This window comes from Melanaphis sacchari, unplaced genomic scaffold (genome assembly GCF_002803265.2).
Source record: "Melanaphis sacchari strain LSU unplaced genomic scaffold, SCAv2.0 Contig143_pilon_pilon, whole genome shotgun sequence".
Lineage (NCBI taxonomy): Eukaryota > Metazoa > Arthropoda > Insecta > Hemiptera > Aphididae > Melanaphis > Melanaphis sacchari.
In genome coordinates, this window is record NW_020270614.1 from 58,793 (window position 1) to 81,662 (window position 22,870).

Consider the following 22,870-nt stretch of genomic DNA (forward strand, 5'->3'; position numbering starts at 1 on the left):
AGTACCAAGGCGTGTGATGAATTAAGAAGTGTTCAAAAGTCAGAAGGTAACAAATACAATTATTAATAATTTTATGACAAAATAATAATTCCTTTTTTATTGTTCAATTTACAGGAGTGTCCGAAGGAAAATGCAGAAAATTAATACTTGACGTATAAACGCGCTAGAACAGCTCATTTTACATGGTAGAACGATTTATTTCAATGTCAACTATAATTTCAAATATTTTACTTTCTCGAACGGGTAATGAAGTTCCGGAAATGTTGTCGGCACGAGATCTTCAGTCTTTAAAAGAAATCTGTTTGCTACTTGGCATAATTGAAAAACTAACAAAGGAGCTATCAACGGAAAAGTATGTCATGTCAAGTAAGATCATCTCTGTTATACTGTGCACTCAAAATTTAATTAAAAACGAGAAACCAGTTTTTAATATTGCAAAAAACTTACAAATTAAACTATTGGAAGAGTTTGTATACCGGTGTGGGAAGTTGGAATATAACCTAATATTATCTATTTCCACTATACTTGATCCAAGATTTAAAGATATATACTTTATAGAACCACAAGCCAAATCAAAAATATTAAATACACTAGTAAATTTGATCGAGGCACAAAACCCATTTGCAAACAACGGTGAGATCTTGAAAAATGAAGTAGAAGATAATGTTGATTCTACTAATAGTAATAATTATATTGATCTTTGGAGCCTACACAGGAGTCTTGAGAAAAAACAAAAAAATAAAACAAAGTCTGGATCTCTTGCGAAAGATGAGATACATTCTTATTTGGATAAATCGGTTATTGGACTCAAAGAAGATCCGATTATTGAATGGGAAAATATCAAAGGAGCTTTTCCAAATCTATATAAACTATCCAGACAATATCTTTTTATATCAGCCACATCAGTACCATCAGAAAGATTGTTTAGTAAGACCGGTAACATTATGACTAAAAGTAGAAATAGAATATTAGGCTCTAGATTGTCAAAACTAGTATAGTATTTTTACAATCATTAGATGATAAGTATTGGTTCTGAATTTCTAATTTTCTAAATGTTTTACCTTACAAGTTGTAAATTTTATAATATTGAATGTACACAAAATTATATATTAAAATATTTAATTGTTATTTATTTATATGACCTATTAATATTAATATATAAAATTATATCGATATATCGATATTTTGATACCTATAAAAAAGTTTACATCGATATTTCATTCATCGATATATCGATATATCGAACCATTGTCGTTTTTGCGCATCCCTAACTATGTCCGTTTCGTTTACAATATGTACATGTCAAAACTCGTACATTATAACTAGTTGGTGGTTGCGTAAAATTATTCCGAGCAGGTGGACGACTGTTATTATTATCATAATTAGATATAGGTTTGTTCCTACACTGTGCTGCAAAATGATTCCCGTTACAGTGGTAACATTCTATTACAGGTCTATTAAAATTATTTGGTTCAAAATTCCTACCATGATTATTAGTATTATTATATCGTTGAAAGTTATTATTAGTATTTCGTAAAAAATTGTTATTTTTATTATTCGAATAATCGTTCCTATACTTATAATTTTCTCTCTCTGCATTATATTCTACCTCCTCAGTAGTAGCCAATTGCTTAGCTACCTATAAAGTTTTCGGATTTCGTGCTTTTACAATTGTTCTTATAGAACTTATTAATCCTTTTATAAAAATATTTAATGTTTGTTTCTTTAAAGTTTCGTGTATTACTCTCGCTTCCGATACTTCTTTGTTAAGTGTACATGCAGTACATAATTTGTAATATAGTTTTTTTACTCTATGACAATAATCATTAACATCCTCATCATTACGCATTTTAATAGAATTTAACTGTATTTGTAAACTTGATGCTGTTATAGTATCTTCAAAGGATCTGTTAAATAACTCTTAATATATATCCACTTAGTTACATTCTTATACTTTATCATTTCCAAAGCTCTACCCAATAATCTAGTAGTCTTATATATTTAACCAAAGTTGGTGCATTTTTCTCTTCAACTAAATTCACTGCCATATCACATGCATTAATAAATGGATAAATGCAGGGTCGCCCGGAAGGGGGGGGGGCAGTGTGGGCCATTGCCCCCCCCCTGAAAATTTTTGTGTCAGTTACAACATTGGAAGTATTTTTACATAAAGCTGGTCTTAGGTATTTAGCGACTATGCGACAATCATTGTACCTAACAAGTCATGTATGATATAGGAGGTATTTAATTGAAAAAAAAAACAATACGATTATTAATTAATAATAATCATTAATCGCTAAGTCACTTTTGGCTAGTTCCTACAGATTGCATGTTAGCGCGGACGAGTCAAAGTAATTATAAATAGTCGATCTCACTTATTGCTGAATAATATATAGTAATAAATTACTAATAATAGTATTTATATTATATATGAATCGTGTATGAAAAACATAATAATAAAATGAAAATACTTAGAAAGCATACGCGATTATAAAAGCAGTCTGCCGTCAACCTTTTGACAGAAATTATTACATTATTATTATTACATTTATGGTATTCTAGGTAAATGGTAATGTGTTCAGCTACCATGGGTAGAAATGTGCGATTACTATTTATAAATTATTATCAAACGGTTAACGAAATATTGTGTTTTCTAAGTCCACGTATTCTTGAGTGTTGACTGTTGTTGCCCTACAATTTACAAATTAACTAATTTTTAAGTTAAAATTATTAAAAACTTCATTAAAAAGTGCAAAATATGGATTCAGTTCCTAAAAAGAAGAAAATGAGAACACTGGACTCTTATTTTTCAAATGATAAAACAAAAAAGGTAAGCTCTTATATTGAATTATTTATATTTTATTAAAATTACATTCTACCATCATAACAATTTAATGTTTTTGCGAGTTAAATCAATTACATTTATACTTAAGAGGACGTCTCACCCGTAATATTTAGCGGTGAAAACAGGTCTGCGAAAAACAAACGAAATGCTATTAAAAAATGGTATTAGAGTAAAACTACCTATTATAAAATTTATAGAGCACAATATTTAGAAGACAATCTCATCGGCGTTTTTTGAAATACGAATTATTAAAAAAGTAACAGTTGTTTAAAAAATGTAAAAAAAGATGTTTTTGTGCCTTTATAACGAGCTGTATATTTAAAATAGAACAAAATCCCGATGAGGTTGTCTCCGAAATATTGTGCTCTATAAATTTCATTATAGGTATTTTTGCTCTAAAATCGTTTTTTACCGATGTTTTGTTTGTTTTCCGTAAACATGTTCACGTTGTTCAATTTAATTTTTCATTACCGTAATGTGCTGCCACCTGCCAGCCGCCGCGACGTCGGCCGCGATTTTCCCCCACTACCACAACTATCGTGCGGTGACGGTCGGTCGATGGTTATCGGACGCTTCCAGAAATAGACTGGACTAATATAGTCAATATAGAAGTCATGATAATTATACGACTACTAATATAACTATATAAGCCATAATAATTATTTATGACATTATGATTACTGACTACTAACAGCTGTATTTTCAATAATTTGTACACAAATAAGACGTCGTATTCAATTTATTTTCGATTTACATTCTACACAACCGACACAATCATTGCTCCTGGATAATTCGATGTAGGTAATCACATAATTTCTTCGAGATTTTCGTGCCATTGTGTTCAAATTATTTTTGTGAATTTTTTTTTTATAATTATTTTCCATTTTTTAAACAATGGCAAATAAAGAAAATAAACAAAAACGGAAACGGTCATCAAAAAAAAAAATAACAAGTTCTCTTGCACTACGACGATGCAAACAAATAAAGTAAGTATGATTTATGAATATTATATTACATTAGAAATTTTAGAAATTTAAATACTTTCATTGTCTGTTTAAACGTTTATAGTAAAATAAAATAATAATATTTCAGGCTCTACCCGTTCAATAATTAAATTAAAATAATTCTAAATAATCTCTTTTAGGAAAATAATTCTAAACGGGGGCCAGTAACAGCCCCCCCTCCCTCCACTGTAGATGTCAATATATTAATATATGAACTTCAAATTTCTAAAAAAAAAAATGTGTGAATATGTATTTTAATAATTATTGAATGGCTGTAAGACGTTAAGGTCAAGTTTGTGAAATATTGTTTTGAATTTTCAAGTATTTTGTCCACGCGAATATTTTTGTATCAACATTAACGGTATAAACTATTAATATTAGAATATAAAGTATTTTATGTATTTTATTGACAATTTCAAGCTCCACAATAATATACCAAATAGAATTGTAGAACATGACGCAATGATTTATGAACAGAGTGGTTCTAGCACAAAATATGTAGACAGTAGTACAATAAATTATACAGATGTTTACCAATCGATTGATAATGATTTCCAAAGTTGCGAGTATGATCACAATTTATATTATAATATCTATTATCTACTATTTATTGTTTATTGTATTGTATTAATTTCATGATAAATAATTTGTTTTTATAATTATACAACAAATTAGTTCAACAATTTTGCCAAATTTATTACATGAAAGTAATTCAAGCAATGTTGAAAAAGATTTGAACCTTGATAACAATCGGTAAGTTTAATATTATTTTTTATTTCAAACAGTTTATTTTAATAATTGAATACTAAAATATTAAAAATGATTTTAATAATTAAATATTAAAATATTAAAAATGATTTGTATAATTAAATATTAATATAAAAATTATTGCAGTACTGGTCGTAGAATTATTGATGTATTTTATATTTTTCAATAAATAAAAAATGATATTCACGATGGTGGATTTGGGTGCTCTTTTATAAACTCAGAGTTAGTCAAGGAGATTCGTAATGGATATTACTGTGCATGGTTATTTAAATGCTCAATGTGTAATATAACTACCAAAATCGAATCAGAAGAAACCGGGAAATATATTGAAGTGAATAAAGCAACTGTTGCCGCTGCCATTGGAATTGGAATTGGTTACTCCCAACTTAACGAGTTCTCAGCTATTGTAGACATACCTTGTTTTTCTAGCAATACATATGGTAAGCTATTCGAGCAAGTTAGTCAAAGTATTGAACAGACTGCTTGGGAACAAATGAGATTGGCAGGAGCTGAAGAAAAACGTTTGGCAATAGAAGCTGGAGATATTGATTCAGATGGTACACCGTTATGCATTGTTGTAGCTGACGGTCAATGGGGAAAACGCAGCTATAAATCAAAATATGATGCGTTGTCAGGAGCTGTAAGTATATTGAGAAAAAATGTTTGCGATATACATTATAGGTACAGACTACAGAGTAATCAATTTAACTGACTACGTTCATTATATCGAAAATTATTGACTTTTTCAATTTTTTTTTCAAACTTAAGCCCCCCCCCCCCCAAAAAAAAAAAAAAATAAAATATTTTTTCATTAACTTACACATTTTTATAGCAAATATAGTATAACAATGATACATGATAATGTTTTATTTTCAAATTTTATTATTATGTTAGATACACATACACATATTATATATTACATAATAGTTCAATATTACGCGATAAGGTTTACTTGTGTGTAAGGAAAAAAGAAAAATTATTAAGCCCCCCCCCCCACCCCAAACGAAAATTCTGGGTGCGCGCCTGCTGGGTATTCAAAACACAATACAAATATATTAATTATAATGTTTATTAATTATTGAAAACAAATAGGCCACAATCATTGGTTTTCGCACAAACAAAATACTGTTTGTAGGAATAAGAAACCGGTATTGCTGCATTTGTGAAAGAGCGCATGCACTAAAGTTAACTGTCAGAGATCATAAATGTTTTTTAAACTGGGATAAAGCTTCGACTGGAATGGAAGCTGATGGTATAGCCGAGGGGTTCGTAAGAAGTGTCGAATTACATGGTTTGAAGTTTAATAGATTGATTGGTAATATTATAATTATTAAATTGTAAACATTAAATATAATTAAAAAAAAAATTAAAGGTGATGGAGACAGTAGTGTTTCGAAACGATTGTTGGAGTTAGTTCCCTATGGTTCTAATCAATTGGTTAAAAAAATTGAATGTCGAAACCACATTTTAAGGAATTACAGTACAAAATTATCAGCGCTGACAAAATGTATAAAATTCCCGATGTATCTGAGACAAATCATAACAAAAATATAACTAAATTAGCATGGCTATTCGAAAAGCTATACAATATCGCGAGGAGTTGGATGCAAGTGATGCATATAAAATAAAAGGTTTTTATTTTTCTCAAATACATCAATTAAAAATTACTAAAATTATTTTAATATATTTTAGGACTACAAAAGGACATTTTAAACAGTCCTTATCATATTTTCGGCCAGCATAAGAATTGTGACGCTTATTTTTGTAAAACACGCAAAAACATCGAAAATCATGTACCAGCTATAGAGAAATGCGGTCTTATGCTGGAGATTTTATCGATATTAAGAAGAGTGGTAGACAATGCTGTTAGTTTGATTCTCGATGTTACTAATAATGTGTGCGAACAATTTAACAGTATCATTAACAAATTTATCGCAGGAAAGCGAATCAATTTTTCATTAAAACAATCATACAACACACGAGTTCAAGCTGCAATTATTTCATATAATACCAACGGAAATTTTCTAAACGCTCTTCATAAAAACATTATGGAAAAAAGTTCAGGTAAAAGAATGAATATTTTGTCAATATTATTATTATTTATTAGTTGTAACTAAAGCCTATAATCTATATATTTATACTATATATTGAGTATATAGTATAGATATAGCCTAGAATTTATTTATACCTATACATACTATATACCTACTTTATAGTGTATAGTATAAATAAAATAAAAATGAATTAAAATTACCATGAACCTAACCTACTATACCTTAAAAAGTGTATACATTTAGACCTTAAGAGGACGTAACAATGGTAAATGCGTAAATTTGCTATGTTACGCATTTGTAAGACGAAGACAATAAATACCACTAAAATTTTTTTTGTTCTACCACTTTTTACCATAATGCAATGTAATAAATATAATAAAAAATTTTGTTTTTGAAGGTATGATAGAAAACGGTTCTTAAACTCAAAAAAAATAAAAAATGAAAACACTAGAAAAAGAAGACTTAATTTTAATAGAACATCGTTTAAAAAATATAAACACACTGGTCCCAACGAATTTTATGGTCTAGCTGAGCCTTTGCCGATTGAAGATAGATGCACATCGGAAGAATTGATAGAGAAGAAAAATGAGTTTATTAGATCAATTACATTAAGCAAGTACCAAAGGGATATTTTAGAAGTCGATACGAGAGAACAAAGTTCCAGTTCTAAATGGTTCGCAGAAAGACTTAACAGATTAACTGCCTCAGATTTTGGAAAAATTTGTAAAATGCGCCAAACTACGTCATGCAAAATTACAGTCTTCAATAAATTATACAATCCATCTGGTAGTGTAAACGAACCAATAGCATGCAAGTATGGCAATAATATGGAACCTTTAGCTATCAAAAATTTTGAAAACAAAATTGGAGTACAAGTACGTCGATGTGGTTTATATATTGACGAACAATATCCATATTTGGGAGCCTCTCCAGGTATATTACACGAACCTATTATTGAATGTGTTAACCTTTTAAATGTATATAAAATACAATAATCTATAAAATTTAAAAAGTATTCTACGATATTATTTCAAATTTGTAATAAATTGCAGATGGGATTGTTGATGATAATACTATTTTAGAAGTTAAATGTCCATATGCAGCAAGAGACTGCCTAACTCTAAACGAGGCTATTGACACTAAAAAAGTAAGTGCCTATATAAACTAGCTACTTTTAAGAAATTAATAGTAAAATGTATTGTCTTATGATAAATATTATTATACCTATTGCCTATATTACACTATTAGATCAACTTTTTAAAAATACAAGAAGACGGACAAGTTATTTTAAAGCGCGACCATAGTTACTTTTATCAAATAACTGGGCAGTTAAAAATTACATCAAAAGTACTATGTTATTTTGTTGTGTATTCGCAAAAACTGGACTCATATACAAAAAATCGAATATGATTTTCAGTTTTGGACTGAAAAAATGGAATGGAAATTAAAAAGGTAAGATTTAAAAAATTTTAAAATACTTATTTGCAAAGCTAACTGGTATTGGTCATTACTCATTGTAATTGTTACTACATACCTATTCCTAATTAAAAAGTAAAATAATTTGATTTCTTTTTTCAAAAATCCTATTACCCCCATTTAATTTGATAAGTACATAAAACTTAAAAATAATTTTATAATACATTGTAAAACATACTAAACATAATATAAATTATACGAAATACTTACATACTTAACACATAATAAAAAATAATAATTATATTTGTTGTCAGATTTTATTGTGAATGCTTACTGCCAGAGATTGTCGACCCTCAGTACGGGAAACGGTGTTTAATAAGTGACATCATAGAACCTAACTATATACTAGAAGAAATACAAAAAGAAAAAAACAAGAAAATAATTTTAAAAAAAACGATTTTTCTAATTCTAATTAGAATTGACTATTTTATATGCATGTATACAGTAAACTTGCAGTATACAAGTATAAATAAACAGTTACTGTATCATCTACGTAACTATTACTGGTCTATTATATTTTAAAATTCCCTATAGGTTACTAATAGAATAAATGGATATAATGTCAACAAAAAATTAATAACGTAAATAACGTAACATATTTACTTAAAGGCGTGTTAAATAGTAAAGAATTTATTATTTTACGCGTATTTTAAAAAAGTAATAAAGTTATATTAATAAATTGAATTATAACGTGGTATATTAATTAGAATACTTATACAATATATTGCTAAAACTATTTAAGCTAAGAAGAGCTTAAATTGGTAAATAGATGATCACTGTGAGCTAGGAGCGAGCGAGCCGCGTATTGGTACGTAAGAAATAGATTAGCATTGAGCGACAATCTACGCTACGGTGAACTGTATTGTTATGATACGTTCTAATTGATCGTCCGTAAACGAGTAATGTGCCTAGGGATGGCACCGATATATCGATATATCGATATTTACTTGTCGATAATATCGGTACATCGATATTTTCTCTTCTACATTATCGGTATATCGATATTTTATCAATTGGTACGACTGTACGAGCCGATACGTCATACGTGATACGTATCGGTTTTGTTTCTTTGAAAATCTAGAATCTCTTTTTTTCATGGTGGTGATACTGTCGATAAAAGATAATAATTAGTTTATCAAATTATCGCCACCGACTCGGCGACAATATTACCATTTACCATTTACCGCCAAATGCCGATTGATAATGACTACTGACTATAGTACGAGTAGTTTATAGCCTTATAGGTTAATAAAATTTTTATTAGTTTATTGTTTATTGTTTATTAGTAAATAGTAATAAACAATAAACAATAAATTACACTTTTTAAAAGTTGTGTCTTACTGTCTTGTGTGTTTGCCGTGTTTGGTGATATACTGATATTTGAACAATGGCCCCTCCCAGTAAATTGTGGAAAACATTTACTAAAATAAACCAAATATTGGCTAAGTGTAACTTATGCAACACAATCATAAAAACCAGTGGAAATACGTCAAATCTTAAAGCACATCTCGAAAAGCATACCAAGAAGAACGTGGATGAAACCGAAGGCACAACCAAGAAAAAACAGGTTGCGATTTCAAGCTTTGTGTCTTGTAGCCAAAATAGTAGCCAGGTCCAGGAATACGGAAAACGAAAAAAATCTAGTTTGGACAATGTGGTTGATGATCCAGACGATCCAGATGAGGTAATTTTACTTATAGGTTTTAAAATTTAGCAGATTGGGATAGTATCCTGACAAAATGGCTATAGATTATATAATATTCTAAGACTTTTTTTTTAACTTTTACCATTTAGATTTGTAGCGTCACAAGTGATACACATGGACATGGTGTTGTTGCTGAACCGTCAAGCATATGTATTCCTAAACAACAAAATATTGACAAAATGTTTGGCCAGATATCATCAATAGCTGGTAAGTTATTCAATGAATGATAAATTTGTGAGCTAATGCTTGTTTTTTTGAATCTCATACATTTTTAGAAAGGTTGTTCTATACACATATCAAATATTTTATGTTATTTGTAAATGCTGCTTATACTTCTAATTTTCCTTAACTTGGCATTATAAATAATTTATACAAAATATAAATAGCTTACACAATTATAAATGTAAAAAAAGTTTGTCTATACAAAATGTATATATTTATTACTTTAAACTATAACTATATGAATATTTTGTTATAAATTACACTTAAGTAATATTAGTAATTTATTTTTATAGTTGGCGGTTCCCAATATCACCGTATAAATGAATCAATTGCTTATTATATCTGTAAAGATAATAAGCCATTTTCTACTGTTGAGGGAAAGGGATTTCTTCATATGATGAAACAAGTATGTCCATTATACAAAGTTCCCTCAAGAAATACAATGAAAAATATTATAGACCAAAAGTATTCCATTGTTGAAACGCGATTTCGTTTAGCATTGCAAGATATTAATTATTTTTCACTGACAACTGATATTTGGACTGATACCCAACAGATGAAGAGTTTTCTTGGTTTAACTATACATTTTTTGGAAAACCAATCTTTACAATCTGGTTTGTGTATTATCTTTCATTAATTTAAATATTTAACTTGCAAAATGTACCAATAACAAAAACAATCTTTGTTTAACAGGTACTTTTGGAGTCATTGAACTTAATCAATCACACACTGCCGAGTACATATCCAGAGAAATATCAAATTGTTTAATTAGATGGAGTGTTGACAAATCAAAAATTGTAGGAATTACTAGCGATAATGGGGCAAACATGGTGAAAGCAGCTAAAGAATTATTTGGTGTTGAAAAACACATTCCATGTTTTGCACACACAATCAATCTTGTGGTTGAAAACATAATAAAAAACACTGATTCGTTATTAAATCTCTTATCAAAAGTGCGAGAAGTTGTAAAATATTTTAAACGCAGTACACATGCTAGTGATCAGCTTAGGAAAAGGCAAATTGACGAAGGTAAACATTATTTTAATGAACATTTATATTATTAGTTTACATTATGATTATCCTAATTTTTATGTAACATTAATTTTAGGAAAAAAAAAAAGGGAATTGCAAAAAACTAATTTTAGACGTCAACACGCGTTGGAACAGTGTATATTACATGGTGCAACGGTTTCTAGAATTGTCTTCATTAATATCTGATATATTACTACATCGTCCATCTGCACCTTCAATGCCTTCCGCCATCAACCTTCAAGAACTTCAAGGTGTCCTAGTAGTACTGCGACCATTTGAAAACGTTACTTTAGAGATGTCATCGCAACGTAATGTGACTATTAGCAAAGTGCTTCCACTTGTGAGTTGCTTAAATAATAGCATAACTTCGTACACACCTGATACTGAATTGGGGTCAAAATTAAAAGATGTAGCAGTTGCTGAATTAAACAAAAGATTTGGGAATATTGAAAAATTCTATTCATTTCCTATTGCTACATTACTTGATCCTAGATTTAAGAACCTTCATTTCAAAGATCCTGATGATTGTTCCAAAGCTATTACAAAGTTAAAAAAATTAGTATGTCAACATAATATAATATCATCTTCTTCTGAAGATGATCAACCTGAGGCTGTCGAAAAAAAATTTGATTTGTGGGAACATCATAAAAATCTAGCGCATCAAAAATCAAAAAAAAAAATCATCAAAATCAACATCTATAAATCAGGAATCAGCATCAGACCAAATGGTTATGCAATACTTAGGAACACCGGTTATAAATCTCTCCCAAGATCCTATTGAAACATGGGAAGAAATGAAAATGGTGTACCCACAACTGTACAACGAAAGTCAGAAAATGTTCTGTATTTTGGCGACATCAGTTCCATCAGAAAGGTTGTTCTCTAAGGCTGGAGCCACGTTATCAAAAGAATGCAACAGGTTGTTGGGAAAAAGGCTGTCAAAATTACTATTCTTAAACTCAATTGATGATAAATACTGGTTTTGATATAATACAAACACCACTATATGTTCATTTGTGTGCATATACAGTGTTAAATATTGTAAAAATATAATTTGTTAAAATATAATTTTTTTCCAGATTGGCATTATTATTATTATTATTATTATTATTATTATTATTGTAATATTTTACATTTTGGCAATTTGAAATTATGTTCTTTAGTAGGTACTGTTTTATGTTACTGCCAGTACCTAACTGTCTAACCTAATCAGTATACATTAAACAATAATAAACATTTTCTTATGACTAAAATTTTAGTATTGAATACATTGTTTATTAACTGTTTATCAACTTAACATAAATATTTTTCTCATCAACTTACTAACTGTCTAATTAGCAAATAATAAAGTATTTCAACATTATTATTAGGTATATTAGTATAATATAATATAATATAGTATTATATACTATATATATTATATGGAAAGATTGGAAAGTATTTGCATTTGGGAATATGTATGGAAAGCCTTTATATAGTTTTCATTTGAACCGCATCATCACAAGTGAGAGTAAAAGTTGGTCAAAACACGCCTTCTAGTGATTGAAAAAAAAATTTAAAATTCCAATTCCAAAAAAACGCGATATATCGATATTTTCTGATCCGATATATCGGTGTATCGATATATTGGTTTTCGATATATCGGTTATCGATATATCGAGGTCTGGAAAATTTTTGTCATCCCTAAATGTGCCTCTTCCGCGATTACGACGCGCGGACCTAGGGGCGTGGCCTGCCGTGACGGCGGCGATATGGCTAACAACGCCATCTCTTGAGCGTTGTATGTCTACACGTTTCCGTGAGACGTCCTCTTAAAGTATGCATTTTTTCAGTTAATACAACTCACAAGAATACCCGGATATTTAAATAATAAATAGCCAATATTATTGGCACAATAAGGTCAATTTTTATTTTTATGAATATAACTATTAATTAAATACCTAATTAATAATTCAGTTATAAATTATATTAATATTACCTAAGAATAATAATCATTGAGATTTTGATAATAATATTATGATACCCATTACCCAATATAACATCATAAAAATATTACTCCAATTGCTGGTATGATAACATTCTTTTATTATTGTGGCGGGTCACCACCACATAGCTGCCGCCGGTAGTGATAAGCGCGGCTGAGATGGTTGGCAACACCTCCGCAGTCGACGCCGATCGGTCACCGTGCCGAGCCAGCGTTTTTCTCTTTTGTCTCTCGCTCGAACTCGACAACTCCGCACGTCGCCGATATATATATTATTATTAATGTGTTTTAATTTGTTTTCTTTCCGCGTGTCGAATCACTTTTATCGTTGTCGACATCGTCTAATCTGTAATATGCTTTAATATTATTAAAACAGCTGTTACCTTTAAAAAACTTTCGTCTACTAGTTTATCATAAGGTAACCCGACATCCTTGGTCGTGGCGTCGTTCTCGTGTCACCGACACAAACAACAACGGCGACACGCCATATTATCTATGATTGTGTGGTGATACCGTAGTATCACCACTACTACAATTATTATGTACTTGTAAATATATCGTAAAATCATTGTAAATATATTGTAAAATCATTGTAAATATATTGTAAAAACATTGTAAAATTATCGTATCGCTCCTTATCGCGTGTGCCAATCGCGTCCCCGACTTTGTCAACCGCACACCCCTTCCATCTTGTACGACTCGCCACGGTGTTAACGTCGCCTCGGGCGACGCACCGACAAGTCCCTCTCGTTTTTATTGCGTCCGATCGTACAACCTTGTCTTTTCCCTGACCGCGATTTTTTCTGTTACCTCCACCTTCCGCTACAGAACGTTTTCGCACGAAACCTCGTGACATCGCATTACTTTTTTTCTTTCGCTAATAAATATTGTCCCTGTTTTGTCAGTCAATATTTATTAAAATAAATATCGTCTTTTGCGATTTGTTTGAAACTGTTTGTTTTTTTATATTTAATAAAATAACTACCTCGACTTATCCTTTCGATTGTTGGTACGGTTCACCTTGCGACCCTATAGTGTACCACATTTGTAATACAGCTGTATAAGGCTTAGTATCATATTTGTTGATTATTCGTGATAACAATTTTGTTATTTCTTGGATAAAAATAATTCAAAATCGATAATATTGCTGTAACACTGAATAATTGGAAATAAATTTGAATTTAAACAAATTTTAAAAATTGTTTAAAAATTATTGACTGGACCATATTGAAAGTTTTTGACACCAAAATTTTTCTAAAAATCGGATTTACAAAATGGCTATCTCAATTTTTTTTTAAAGTCAAATAGACATTTTTTTAATTTTTAATTTTACATAAATAATATAAAAAAAAAATCGAAAAATATTTTAAATGTAGCGCAGACGACAATTGACAAATTAAAAAAAAAAAAAAAAAGTTGAAAATGTACAGTAGAACCAAAGTAATTGCAATTGTCAATTCATCGTGAAATACCCTGTATATTTCAGTGCAATCTATTATTATTCGGCAGTTGGTAAATGATTTGAATGCATCGGGTAAGTATTTTTTGTTTTTTTCTCTAGATGGAATACTACTCATACATTTAGTGAATAGTATGGCATGTAAACTATAACCCAGGTAATGACAACATTACTTACAGTTCCTTTACTGCAGTTAAATTTTACAGCTAAATCAAAATGTGGAAAATTGTTTCTCAATTTAAATAATGTCATTAATATTTGATCAATTTTACTTACACTTTCAACATTTCATCTTAAATCATATTTTATCTCTACATTTTTCACTAAATTGTAAAGAGCCATAAATATTTCACTTGATGGTATGCCAGTATAAGAAGTTAATAACTCCTGATTTTGAACTAAATTGTCAAATGTGAATGACAAGCTTAATGAATTTAGTTTCAATTTAATTTCTTCATTTTGTTTTTTTCAGAAAATAGTTTTTAGTTTCAAGTATAGTCAGTAAGGTTAATGAATTAATTACTTCAGATATACTAAAATTAAACGCAATTTATTATTATATTAAATCTTAACACTCAAAAAATGAATAATACCCTGGGGAGTTTGATTTTGTCGGTTCATCATCAAGACTGAGTGCAGTATTGTATTAAAATTCACTAACAACACCATCATTACGAGCAATACCATCATCACTAACCACACCAACGTCACTGACTATTTCATTTTCTACCTCTTGATTCATAATAACTTTTGAAGAGTCCTTGCGTTTCTTTTTTTTTTCTGGTGTAAGATGATGAGTGTCAAATTGATTTAAACGATGAGGAAGTATAGTAGGACTATTTAATTTATTTCCGCCTTGAAAGTGGCAACTACACACACGAGCACCTGATTTAGGCTCATCTGTTCTTCTAAAAATAATAAATATGATTTTTTTTTTCATCATTAAATTTGTATAGTCAAATAATGAAAAATACCACAATACTTCAAAAAACTCTAACTATTTTTAATACCCATAGGCTATAGAAAATAATATAAAACATATTAAGTAAAGGCTTATAGGCAGAATCCAAACAAGTTAGAATGAAGCAAATTGATGACAATAATATAATTAGGTATATATAACATTTTAGTTATAATTTTACAATGATCATTGAAAGTTGTCCACAATATACAAATTAAATTTGTTTTATTATTATTATTATTACCAATACTTTTACTACCAAATAAAATTATTTTATTAAATATGTATCTACGAGTATGTGACCAAAGCTACCTTATTAATTTTATCCAATGTCTTCTTGATTTTAATTCTTTTGGAAAGCGATAAAAACTACAAGAACTGTTTTCTGTGTAATGAGAACAACCAAATACTCAGCATAAAATAATATTTAAATAATAGTGTCTGTATATAATGTTATTGTATGCTATTAATTAATAATTATATAATTTTTATAATAAAATTTTAAAAATACGTGATTAAACTATAAGCAATCTGAAAAGCATAGCAAAAATAGGGTTGCAAGCGGTTTAAACTTATTATGCACAGTGCATTAATACACACAAACCTTAAAAAGTTATAAAATTTAAATTTAAAAAATGCTTAAAAGCTTAGAAAATGTATAAATATTAATTTTAAGCGACATTATTACATTGTAATGGTTTTTGTTTGGATCCAGTGGATCCATTGATAAGATTTGATAACGTGTATGATGTAAACACTAATCACCCGTATTGGGTAATGGGTATTGTTATGGGCTACGAGATATGCTAATAATATAAATATATATAATATTATATGTAACATTGCTAGAAGGATAATAAATCATTATAATTCATCATCATAAATCAAAATAGCAGTCGTTGGGGTCAAAATATCGAGGTTAACATCCTGGAGATTTTGTTTTCAAATGTGAAAACAATTCCAAGAATTAATATGAATTAGAAGGTTGTCGACTACAACGACAAGAGACTTCTTTGTATATAAGAGAGTCCAGAGACCAACAGAGGCAGATGTACCAGAGCCACGAAGACCTGAGCAATTTCACGACACTCAGCCACTTTTTGTATCAGTTACATGTACTTTGTTTATACGTAATAAACACATTATTGTTGATAATGATTATTGTTGAGTTGTAAATTTCATTTAAATAACACCTTGAGTCTGGATCTGATATTGGCACGCAACAATTTTGGCGCAGTCGGTAAGATTCACTTTTCAAGGTGGCAACTGTCAAAGGCTATCATCAACAAGAAAGACTTGATCACTTTTCTTCGCTGATAACTCCAGAAGAGAAAACCAACAACAACGTTGCAGTATATCAGACAAGATGACAACATCACAGAACATGGCATTATTGTAAGTGAACAGTTAATTAATTTATTACACAATATGTTACAAAAGTATAAAACCTAAGAAGTATCATTTAAGAAACTGAATATATATTAAGTAGGTCGTAAATTTTTTTTTGAGGACATATTATTGAATTTTATTATTATTAAAGGGTATATTATGTTGAGATATTGTGATTATTATATTATTTTGAGGGCATATTGAGTTATTTGAATTATTATTGTGAATTTATTAAATGGCATATTTTATTGAGAATTATTATTGTGAATATATTATTGAGATTATTGTGAATTTATTTAAAGGGCATATATTATTGAGAATTATTAAAGGCTATATTATTATTGTTAATTTAAAACGTATCAAATGAGTGTGAAGGTAATTTATGGAGAACACAGGTACATCTCCTTTGGAAGTAGCTAATCCATCGAACAAGACGTCTATAGATTTTAGTTTGGAAATATTGAACAAAACTCAACAGTTAATTGATTTAGGAAGCCCTAGTAAACGCCCTAGCCCAAGTGAAGTCCCTAGCCCTAGCCTGAATTTAAAGCCCAGCTTAAATAGAAGTTTAAGCCTAAACAGTAAAAAAGTTACACGTAGCAAGGTTACAGATAGTTTTCAGCATATAGCGTTAACATTTGAAAAGAAACCGCGTGTTAAGAAAATGGTTACCATAAGATTAGAAGAAGCATTTAAGCTAATACCTTTATGTACAGGAGAAGATGACATTTATCCAGGGACGCCCGCAGCAATGTAGCTCAGAGGGGGCAAAATATTGCAAGTACCTACCTAAATATTTATAGGAAGATTTATCACTACATCTTTCATCTACTCATACTTTAAAATAGTATCGTTAATATTTTTTTTAAAAATCAAAACTAATTTAAGTTAATATAAAATTACACTATTAGTTCTAATATTCATAAAAAACATAATAAAGTTTAAACAAAAAACAACTTTATTTGATTTGAATTTACATATTACATCATTACATGCAGTGATGTAGTCGTAATTTTTTTATTGTGTATACGCTTAAATGGGCTTGATATGTAAACGTGGGGGGCGAAGCCCCCCACACCCCCCATATATGCTACATTATTATTAATTGTATACCTATTTATAATCACATACACTAATAAAGTCTTTATTACTACCTTACCGCAATTGAGCCTCTATAGTTTACAATCCTACTCTCCTACTCCTAAAATATATAAATATACATTTTAATTTTTTATGATTACCTATGTTAATATCTTACCCTCTCCCCACTTCTTTTTAAGTTCAAAAACCTAAATATTTATTAATATTTATAGTCTTAAAAGTATACTCAATAGTATATAAATTAGATATCACAACTTTAAGTAATTAAAAATAAATGAAAACATAATTTTTTGTAGATTAGTTGTTATATTTATATTTTAATGTATTTAAATCTGTACCAATTACAAAATTTTCCATAGAGAATCCTTTTTCTCCAGATTTGGAAGAGCCACTTTTCTTGATCTATTATCATCTGCAGACCTATGTTTGAATAGCCATGATTTTACATAATCTGTTGGATTCCACTGAGAAAGCGGTGGCCCATTAACATTTATAAACATAAGGTTAGAAATATTCTGTATTGTTAACCTAGATCTGAGATCAGAACATATTAAATTCATAAGACTAAAACCTCTCTCACACTCAGCAGTAGATACTGGTAAAGTTTTTATAAGCACATCTAATTCTATTAATTCTTCATTTATCACAATGGTATTGCTGTCAACAAATTTTCTCATGCCCCGAATAGCAGTATCTGTATTAATCAAAAATCGCTGAGTTAAATATTTTACTTTTTCTTCGCCAAATCTTATATTAACATCTTTGGGCCATGTACATTTATTTAATATTTGTATATCACATATTATTTTTGAATCTTCATTATTATATTCAAGTAAACGCATTTGAAGATTATTACAAACACTACTTAAAAATTGATTTTGGTTGATTTGTCTTAGTTTTTGGTTATCAAATAATGTTATGTTTTTAAAAACCATATTTGTTTTTGTTTTTTTAGCTTCAGATGTATACTCTCCGTCCTTTGTTTTGAACGATTCTATAACTCGTATAGTTCTTTTGATAATTTGATCAGCAAACACCATTGTTGCTTTATGACTTTGTAATTCTTTAGACAAGTTTGATAACTCCCAGAGGACATCACACATCAATGCTAAATCCAATACAAATTCAATACTTTCTAAACGTTTACATAATCCTAAATACTTGGATCTTGTCTTTGAATCTCTGGAATCATCTTTTGAAGCTGTACTTAAATGTTTATATAAAGCAGGATAAGTTTTCCAAATAACTTGGACTGCTCGGAAACTACTGGCAACCCAGCGAACAGTTAATACTCGACCTATTTTTAAAAACAAAACATCTAATTCTGCACATGCTATTTTCAACTCATTTTGATTCTTGGGAGATCTATTGTACAATGCATATAAGCTATCTAAAAATGCTTTAAAATGATTTGTTGATGTGATATCATTGATAGAATCATTAACAGCTAATTCTAGTCTATGATTTAGACAATGCCAGGAGAATATGAGAGGGTAAATATCTTTCAAACGTTTTGCAACACCATTTTTTTTTCCAAATAACACGCTAGCACCATCACTAACAAAGGAAATCCAATTTTCTCTTAGAAAATTGTCATTAAATCCACATGCATGAAGACATTTCAATAATTGATTTACAATATTTTCTGCATTTTGAGTAATAAGTTCAATGAGATCCAAAAATATAAATATAGGTTCTTCATTAGAAATAGATGTTTTTATGTAAACTATCATACTAGTTGCTGAACTTAAAGTAGTGGATTCATCAATTAACACAGCTAACTTCGACCCATTATCTATTATGTTTTTCACTATTCGTTCTCTCATTTTAGAGGCAATATGGCTTACAATACTAGTACTTGAATATCTCGAATGCAGTGTAGATCCTAAATGTACACCATTAGCCTTTTGAAGCTCAATTAGCTTTTGATGATCATCATATGGCCTATTGTATTTAGAGATAAAGTATGCAGTTCGAAATACATATTCAGTAGATTTCTCATTTTTAAAACATTCAGCTTCCATGTTCTTAACTAATCTCTGTGATTCTTTATCTTTTTTTATTGTTAATGCATATTCATGAGCTTGAGATTCAACATGTCTTTTAATTTTATTTCTTAAATTTGATAATTTATTTTTTTTATTTGGATGACTGCCACAATCAACATTACAAGTACTCCATTCTTTTGATATTTCAACGCCTTGTTTCTTAAACGTTTTCAAAGTTCCAACTTCTTTACAATAAATACAACCAATTTTGTGCATTGAACAAAACAGCCATGGATATTTTTCTTTCTTTTCCATCCACTGATCAAATGACCAAACTGATGGTCACTGTTCTTTTGTCTAAAAATCAAATAGTTTTTGTCTTATTAGAACTTTATATTTGTAATACAAAAAATGATCGGTAAACAATAAGGATTTAATTTTAAATGTATCAATAATGCAGTTCACATGCTACAACAATTTTGTTAAAATGCTTAAACTCATAAAAATACTTGTGTGTGTGTGTGTTTAAATAATAAATATATACATCAAATATTTGTGCAAATATGCAATATTATAGAAGGCAATAGCAATTGCTAATAATAAGCAATATAAAAAAAAAAATTAATTTAAAGCATTAAAACACTGTAGTATAATACATAAGTAATACCTATTAGTAGGTGTATTATAATATATTACTATGTAATGCGTATAATATAAGTAAAAATAACTTAATTACCATAAAAAATGCTTCATATTACATAATACATTTTTACTGTGAAAAATCCTTATGTCCTATTTATTTGGATACTTGGCGGTATACAAAAAACAAATTAATAAAATTATTTATTAAAATTAGTTTACATAAAAACGATTAAATGTTAATGGTTAGGAATGCCTTAATCGTTATTCATAAATTTAATTTTAATTTTTTTTTTTTTTTGGTAAATCAAAACTATTTTATCTTAAATTATAGAGGTAGGTACCTTAAATATAGTTATAGTATGAATTATTATTTAAATTAAATTATATAAGTTTAAAATGTGATAAGCTTTACCTGGATTAATGTATCCTCAGGAGTAGAATTTGTTAGTTGATTTAAGTCAGTTGATTCAATAGAAGACATTTTCTAAAATAATTAAACAAGTATATTGTAGATTGAAAATATAAAATATAAAACACAATATTTATTGAGTTTGTTATAAAAACCAATTAAAATAGAGTATAGACCCAGTGTGAAATATTTATTTGTACCATGAAATACAGATTTCAATATATTTTTCAATTACTGTAGTAGGTATCTCATTTGAAAAAAAAACAATATTTTAATTTAGTTATTACTTATTATTATTGTTTTCAATCTCTTAAAGAAATATCCAAAGTACATTTTTATTTTTCATAGTTAAAATATAACTTAATTTATCACTACAATTAGTTGTATAATTGTATTTAATTAATTCATATATACCCCCTTGCTCAGTTATGCCACATCTTATACTACCTATATTATATACCATAAAAAAAGAATTACATACCAATTTTAATTTTTTAGTCGGGGGAGAGGACTCATTTTTAGCAATAGGAGCCGGATCATCTGGATCAGAATTTGAATCAAGTTGTGTTTTTCCCTATAATAAGAAAAAAGTAAATAAATATACCTACCTACTAATTACTTACTAATTTTGTAAATTAAATATGTACCTAACTTTAAAATATTATATTAACTGTACGTATGTATTTTATATTTTATTGACTTACCTTTGTAATTCGAATAATAAATTTGTCCATTGTAATTGTTTTAAATAAGTTAGTGAAACGAAATAAATAATAATAAATTAATAACTAATAAGTTATAACCAATAAATAATTTAAAAATTTAAGAATAAAGACATTTTCTTCAAAGCGAGTTCGGTATAAAATAAAAATAGTTAACAAATACAAACTACAATGTTTTATTATTAATTATTGTTATATTATGGTAAACTGTACAGTGACACAGCGTACACGATATAATATTTAATGACAAAATTATTTTCAGTAATGCATATGACCGTACGTCTCGGCGTCCGTCGGCGATCGTTATCGATAAGCTTATAATTTTAGATGTAATATATATATATGTATGTTTAATAAATATAGATCCATGCAATGAAGTTAAAAATAGATGTGTAAAATGTATAAATAATAACCGTTCCTAATAAACGTGATAACAAGGAAATATATTTAGTATTATTGGTTACTGGTTATTGTTTATATTATACTTATTATAACTATATAGTATACCCGTATACTTGCGTATCACAAATTATATTATAAGTATACGCATCAACCAAAAACTGGAGAAGTCGTTATACGCCGTATACCCGCGTATACGCTCCACTACACCACTGATTACATGTTACATCATATTACATTTTACTCAAAAAGTAATGATAATCTCCTTTTGTTAGAAGCAAATAAATCAATTTTTTGATTAAAAAAATTTTCATTATCATACCTTTGGCGGTGTATATTAATTAACCCTAAGCTACTCAGTCTTTCGTTTTCCATCCTATTTCTAACCCATGTCTTTAAACGGCGTAAAGTGCTGAAACATAATAAAAAAGTTATTGTTAAATATGAATTTACACACAGAATAAAATTTGTAAAAATATTTATTTAAAAACTTTACCTAAACGATCTTTCTACTGAGCAGGAAGTTACAGGTAAAGTAATTGAAATTTGTATTGCTTGGCATACCGCTGGGTAATATGTGGCGTAATCGAGAATATCAATTAATTTCATGGTGGGTTCAACTTCTTTCTTTTTCCATAGATTATACCATGACAGTGTTTGCTCTTTAAAATTATCTAGAAGTGAACCATAAAGTGTACAAATAAATTCAA

The 22,870-nt window shown here is 28.7% G+C and overlaps 2 protein-coding genes and 1 pseudogene across 2 annotated transcripts; all 3 read left to right on the forward strand.

Moving 5' to 3' along the window:
- The first annotated feature begins 359 nt into the window (after positions 1–359).
- On the forward strand, positions 360–998 carry LOC112591835 (zinc finger BED domain-containing protein 4-like). Its single transcript, XM_025335773.1, has one exon. The coding sequence runs from the start codon at positions 360–362 to the stop codon at positions 996–998; it is 639 nt and encodes a 212-aa protein (XP_025191558.1).
- A 4,858-nt stretch (positions 999–5,856) lies between these two features.
- LOC112591834 lies at positions 5,857–8,522 on the forward strand (annotated as a pseudogene).
- A 1,012-nt stretch (positions 8,523–9,534) lies between these two features.
- Positions 9,535–12,092, forward strand: LOC112591828 (zinc finger BED domain-containing protein 1-like). Its single transcript, XM_025335767.1, has 6 exons — positions 9,535–9,831; positions 9,942–10,059; positions 10,368–10,688; positions 10,768–11,103; positions 11,271–11,665; positions 11,763–12,092. Exons 1-6 carry the CDS (start codon positions 9,535–9,537, stop codon positions 12,090–12,092), a joined length of 1,797 nt encoding a protein of 598 aa, XP_025191552.1.
- Positions 12,093–22,870: the final 10,778 nt, after the last annotated feature.

What these genes read in the sequence shown, in the direction of transcription:
- LOC112591835 (XM_025335773.1), top strand. Translation starts at nt 360, where the DNA reads ATGTCAAGTAAGATCATCTCTGTTATACTGTGCACTCAAAATTTAATT.
- LOC112591828 (XM_025335767.1), top strand. Translation starts at nt 9,535, where the DNA reads ATGGCCCCTCCCAGTAAATTGTGGAAAACATTTACTAAAATAAACCAA. An exon ending in ATCCAGACGATCCAGATGAG is followed by an intron (nt 9,832 to 9,941) that starts GTAATTTTACTT and finishes TTTACCATTTAG; the next exon opens with ATTTGTAGCGTCACAAGTGA. An exon ending in AAACCAATCTTTACAATCTG is followed by an intron (nt 10,689 to 10,767) that starts GTTTGTGTATTA and finishes TTTGTTTAACAG; the next exon opens with GTACTTTTGGAGTCATTGAA.